The following is a 5,512-nucleotide window of genomic DNA, read 5'->3' as shown; positions in this document are numbered from 1 at the left end:
ATGATTTTCATTCTGTAATTGGCTCTCTTGGACTCAAATTGTTACCTACATACAAGGTATTCACAGGAAATGGTGCAGCCATTAATGTAATATTATCTCACTAATCACTCACTGTTCACTCTGCTGCTTCATATTAAAAGCCTTCAACCTGCGAAACACAGGGTGGCTTTTGTTGTGACGTAGTCAAAGGAAACCCAATGTGTTTGTCACAGGGGTTAGAGATTAGTTTTGACTGCCGATCAATTTCAAATAAATAATAATAATAATAATAATAATAATAAATGTAACCGCCACAGTGAGCTGTTAGATGAAGAGTTTCAGGTGACAGGCTGCATACCTCGAACTCCTCAGCAAGGTAATTGTTGCTGAGTAGGATATTATTGTGCGGAAAACTATTTGCACTGCGTGTAGCATAAAATCAGACTGAAGTTTCTTGCCTGATGGAAAAGGCCAATTACTTACAGACATCTTAAGACACAACAATTGCTCTTCTGTAACAGTTCTGACAAAGTAGCTGCTTGAGCGTTTGCTGTAGTTTTAAACTGCACTTGCTGATACCCTAACCCTAACACAGGTGTCGCCAAATCAACCAGGACTGAAATCTAAAGAGGTGGTATTATGCTCATTTTCAGGTTCAAAATCTTATTTAGGGGTTGTACCAGAACAGGTTTACATGGTTTCATTTTGAAAAAACATCATATTTTGGTCTTACTGCACATTGCTGCAGCTCCTCTTTTCACTCTGTGCTGAAAGCTCCTTTTTAGCTAAGGAGTGATACATCTTACCTCTACAAGATCTTTGTTGGGAGTTGCACATGCGCAGTTCCTAATTAAGGACTACTACCCAATCAGAAACAGGGTAGGGCGGGTCGTGAGAAGCCTGTAAACACGGCTTTAGCTGTATATCCCCTTACCATCTTATCAACATCGACTGAAGAGTTTCAGAGTGGTGAGTTATTAATCTGTAACAAATGTATCTTTCATACATAAAGTTTTAACTGAGCTCTGTCTCTACATCACAGTTGCAACTTTATGTCCATTGACTACCTGGAGGGAAGCTAGTGTTTGGAAGGTAGAGGAGAGGAAGCAGGCGGACATCTTTTCACTGTGTGCTGCAGCTCAGTGTGTGTTTCCACTGGTGTTTTAGAGGGCGTGCCTGCCTCGTCACTTGGCGAGCATTATGACGCATATTTCGCGGTGACGTCACAGCAAAGTGGAAGAAAAGGCTGGGCTACAAACGAGCTGTTTTCATGCAGTTCAGAGCAGAATTTTCTGCTTAATAAAGAAGAGGGAAAAAGCCAACAAGCATAATATGACCTCTTTAAGGATTATAATTAATTAAAGTATTTACCATCTTAAAAAAAAAAAGTGACAATTGATCTTGTTCAACTCTAATGTCATACCTGTTGTCCACACATGGGCGGATGGGTGGTTTCCCTGGTGGTGGTCGAGGCAGAAACCTGCTAGTGAGTTGCTCCGGTATAAAGGTGGCGCTCACAGGACGTGGGATCTTACTTTTACTGCCTGACGAGGAGGACAGAGAGAGAGGGTCTTCTCCTGCACAGTCAGACCTGGAGCCTCGCTCCGAAGAGAGCCGGTCTCTCAGCAGAGCGCAAGGCAGATTGTCACAGGACAGAGATGGAGAGGGTGAGTGGGTGGGGGAGCCAGGGACCGGACTGCTCCAGCGATGACGCCTCTCCATGTTGAGGTCTCTGTTCGGAGAGTCCGGAGGGGCGCCGGGGTCTCGTATTGGGATTCGACTCATTCTTGGGGACGAAGGAGAGTCTCTTCGCCTGAGCACAGCCGGGGGTGGAGAGGAGGAGACGGTGACGGTGCTCTCCATAGCGCCTCCTGCTGTGTCAGCTTGGGGTTGCTGATTCGGCTCTGAGGAGCGATCAGGCAGACCAGAATCGCTCTCCGGGTCGTTTGTCAGATGAGCAGCGGGGCCTTTGGCTGGGCTTGGCATTGGAGCTAACTCAAACCTCCCTCCATCCTTGAAGATTTCCTCTGGGGGTATGTCAGATTTACCAGATGGTGCCTCTAGTGGTATTGCAGCACTCCTCTCCTGTACAGGGGACTGTGGCACACAGCTAGAGGACTGAGAAGAGTTTGAGAGTAATGAATTTTAGAGGGTATGAAGACCTTGAAACATTTTCCTTTCAAAGTTGTAACACAAAATCTTTGATATGTGAACAATTTCACATATAAATACACAGGTCCTAAGTTGTAGAGGTGCTCATAATCATGAGCAGTTTGAACATCTACGTTACCATGACTCCATGAGTCCAGACTTAAGTAATAATGTGCTGCGTTCATGCATTGTCGTCAGAATAGGAAGAACAGGAAAAACACCCCTTATTCCAGCTTGGTAGTGTTCATGCATTATTCTGAGGTGGTTAGCCTTAATGCTAAACATGTGGTCACACCAGTTAAAAAGCATAAATGAGCTTCTTTTGTTGTGTTACATATTAGTAGCACCTCATTACCAAATGAAACCAGATGCAGTGTATAACTCCTATAAAAGTAGCTGAATAAATTGATTTAGTGTTAATTCTAATTATATTTCAATGTCAAACCCTAACCCTATGGTGACATGTGTCAGAGGTTGACACGAATAGTTTTTCCCCCACTCTGCTATTAATTTGGAAATGAATGTAATGTACACTTGTATATTATAAGTAGATTTGTGTTTTTAAAGTAACAATGTCTTAGTACAAGAAGTCCACTGTATAGACTCATGTGGTTCCTTTTAACAATTTATCGACAAATTTGAATAATTCGATTACTAAAAAGCATCGACACAAATGCTTTGCGTCGATGCTTCATTTAATCCATACAACTATATAGCGCAATGTTTCGCTCGGACATTTATTACTGTCCAACATCGCCCTTATGCTGTGATCAAGTGAAAAAGTGAGGGACAAAGAAGAAAGTGTCCAAAGTATGGGAATATTTTAAGCTAAAAGAAAACATCAACTCTGTAATGTTAAAGTCTGTCCACCGTAAAACAAAACTAATGTAGCCTACCCAACAGCACGACGGCAGTACTTCAGCATCTGTTCAGAATGCAGACCCCAAACAAGGTAACAGTAACAACAACTTTAGCATTTAATTTAAATCATGATTGATTGTTGAGTTGAAGGCTAGCAAAAGTAAACTATAATCCTCAGCTGTAATTTAATACACCTGGGTTTGTTGTTATCGTTCTTTGCCTGGTTTGTCCGAGAGTTTGTTTTGCAACGTCAGTGATGCACAGCTGATCCGGGGTGGGGGGGGCACCACCAAGCAAAAGTACTTCTTATACGATTACTTGATTTAATAATCTGTAGAATACCCTATTACTAAAATCATCGTTAGCTGCAGCCCTAGATGACAGTAAACTTGAAATAAATCTGCTTGTAAAAAACAACAAAAAAAGCAAGCAGACCTTGAGTTTGGATAGTAATTTCAACTGGTAATTACTTTTATTTCGCAATGCTGCCTTCAGTTCATGCACAACAATTCTTGGTCAACCCTACCTGGTCCATCTGGGTTCTTCCCATAATGACTGAGGGCATTTGTCCCAGCATCCCCGGCAGTCTCCTGTGGCCCAGTAACCACGTGCCGGGCATGGCCATCTGCGACAGTACAGGGCTGCTTGGCACTGTTGTGGACTGGCCATCCTGCGGCTCAGAGGACTGGTTCTCAGCCTCAGCGGGCTTGTCCTCATGCAGGGCCTCACCTGCAGGCTTGGTGGCTCCAGAGCCGCTGCCTTGCTCCAGCTCCAGCATCACCCACTCCTGAGAGTCTCCCTCCTGGGGCACAGGACTGAGGTTTACGGCTACAAAGCCACTGCTCGCTGCGCCCTCCTCTGGGTCATGGGTTGCCGTTGCAGAGTGTTCCTCGTTGCAGGAAGGCGACTGCTGCTCGTGTACCCTCTCAGGAATGCATTTCTCTCCAACTTGAGAAAGGACAGGACGCTGTTTGCCCAAGCTGAAACAAGATTTTGTAAGTATTAATGTCTCGCTCTCAAATTACATATATATATATACACACACACACACACACACCAACTGTAATTTGATGTGTATTGAGTACTAACTAGGCTTCAAGGAAGCGTTCGATGGTGGGCTTGGGTTCAGGTGCGAGCCTTTTTTCAAATGCTAGGCTCTGACTGTGTCTTATCCTCCGGAGCAGAGGCGCAGCCCTGTCCAAGAACATGGTCTCTGATCGCACCCGTCTAGGAGAGCTCTGCATGGAGCCGGTGTTGGGGCTCTGGTTCCCCTGGTTCTGACTGTGTTCATCCTCACTCACCACCTGAGGAGAATGAACGAGAGAAAACTCAAACACTGAAATATTGCATTTGCATCTCCAGAAAGCTGCAAGACATCCATTTCTTTAAATAAGGAGGTAGGCAGTCCAATTTTTTTCCTTTACCAAAGTATCAGGGAGACAGTGGGCGCCAGTAGGTGGGCTCCTAATGTGTTTCTATACAAGCCCAGGAGGAGTAGTTGTACTATTAGAGATTGGCTGAGTCTTAGCCATTATTATATCTCTAGGCAAAATGAAAGTAGAGAGTTTTGTGCAACCGCAGCTAAATTACACATCTGACAGCGCAGGAAGACAAGCAGTTGCATAAGAATAATATTACAGCAGTAGGTAAGAATATTCTCATAAGCGTTTACAGTAAAGTACATTGCCCTGACCTTCCTGATCATCGGCTGGCCAGGTTTATGGTTTCGGTTGCGGTCCATCTCTTCCCACACATCTGCACCAGGGGTGGTCGGTGTGGGGATTGGTGGGCAGTTGTCAGCATCACTAAGGCGCTCCCCTTGCAGGACATCCTCAGTGTTTTCCCTCTGCAGCTCGCCCGGCAGCACAGAAGCGTTGGCCATGCTGTGAAGGAGAGGGAAGGTCACCCTGCAGCTCATTTCCACAGCACCAATTAGAGCAGCGGTTTCTCACGGATCTCTGGCGGTGCAGATTTCTAGTCTAAAAAAAGGCAGCAACTATGCATCTAAACACATGTCCAACAGAGTGTGAAGGAAGTTTGAAAAGCACAAGTGAAACCGCAACAACAGGCCCACAGCAATTAATAGAACAACATGGCTTCCTATAGCTCTGAATACCCCAAGTACGCTGGTGTGAGGCGAGTGAGCTGCTGAGCAGTGGTTGCTGTGGCAGTGATGGTCAGCATATCCTCTGAATCACATTTCTCCCAGTCGTAGGCATCATTCTCCAGCACGTTGTGGCTCTTCATAGCATTCTCAAACACTGACATCAGGAGCTGTCACAGAGAAACCACAGGCGTCAGCGTTTGGCAGCTGGGGAGGAATAAACTGCAAAATATTCCAAACAAAAGATGGCCAACCTGATAGTCAGGCTTAGTGTAGTAGTCCAAGGTCAAGATATGATCCAGGAAAGTACTAAACTCTGACGGAAGGTGCTTAAGCATGAGTCGATGGTCATACGTCTCTTTCAGATTTCCTACTTGTTCCTAAGAGCAGGGGGGGGGGGGGGGGAGGGGGAACGGC

The 5,512-nt window shown here is 45.2% G+C and overlaps 2 protein-coding genes across 2 annotated transcripts in view; both read right to left on the bottom strand.

Moving 5' to 3' along the window:
• LOC123977862 (tau-tubulin kinase 2-like) overlaps positions 1-5,512 on the bottom strand; it is a 14,054-nt gene that overhangs the window by 2,835 nt on the left and 5,707 nt on the right. Inside the window, exon 14 of the mRNA XM_046060872.1 lies at positions 1,403-2,097. Within this exon, the coding sequence (XP_045916828.1) occupies positions 1,403-2,097 (695 nt within the window). The remainder of the gene's footprint in view (positions 1-1,402; positions 2,098-5,512) is intronic.
• LOC123977863 (tau-tubulin kinase 2-like) lies at positions 3,428-5,474 on the bottom strand. The gene is made up of 5 exons (XM_046060873.1): positions 5,350-5,474; positions 5,108-5,265; positions 4,685-4,874; positions 4,081-4,295; positions 3,428-3,971 (listed from the first exon to the last, which is right to left on the bottom strand). The coding sequence occupies exons 1-5, from the start codon at positions 5,431-5,433 to the stop codon at positions 3,488-3,490; spliced, it is 1,131 nt and encodes a 376-aa protein (XP_045916829.1). The 5' UTR covers positions 5,434-5,474; the 3' UTR covers positions 3,428-3,487.

The sequence above is a fragment of the Micropterus dolomieu genome, linkage group LG10, assembly GCF_021292245.1.
Source record: "Micropterus dolomieu isolate WLL.071019.BEF.003 ecotype Adirondacks linkage group LG10, ASM2129224v1, whole genome shotgun sequence".
Lineage (NCBI taxonomy): Eukaryota > Metazoa > Chordata > Actinopteri > Centrarchiformes > Centrarchidae > Micropterus > Micropterus dolomieu.
The sequence above is the reverse complement of the archived record's forward strand: the minus strand, read 5'-3'. Positions and strand labels throughout refer to the sequence as shown.

What these genes read in the sequence shown, in the direction of transcription:
- LOC123977863 (XM_046060873.1), bottom strand. Translation starts at nt 5,433, where the DNA reads ATGCTTAAGCACCTTCCGTCAGAGTTTAGTACTTTCCTGGATCATATC. An exon ending in CTCACACCAGCGTACTTGGG is followed by an intron (nt 4,875 to 5,107) that starts GTATTCAGAGCT and finishes TCTCCTTCACAG; the next exon opens with CATGGCCAACGCTTCTGTGC. An exon ending in GCCAGCCGATGATCAGGAAG is followed by an intron (nt 4,296 to 4,684) that starts GTCAGGGCAATG and finishes CATTCTCCTCAG; the next exon opens with GTGGTGAGTGAGGATGAACA.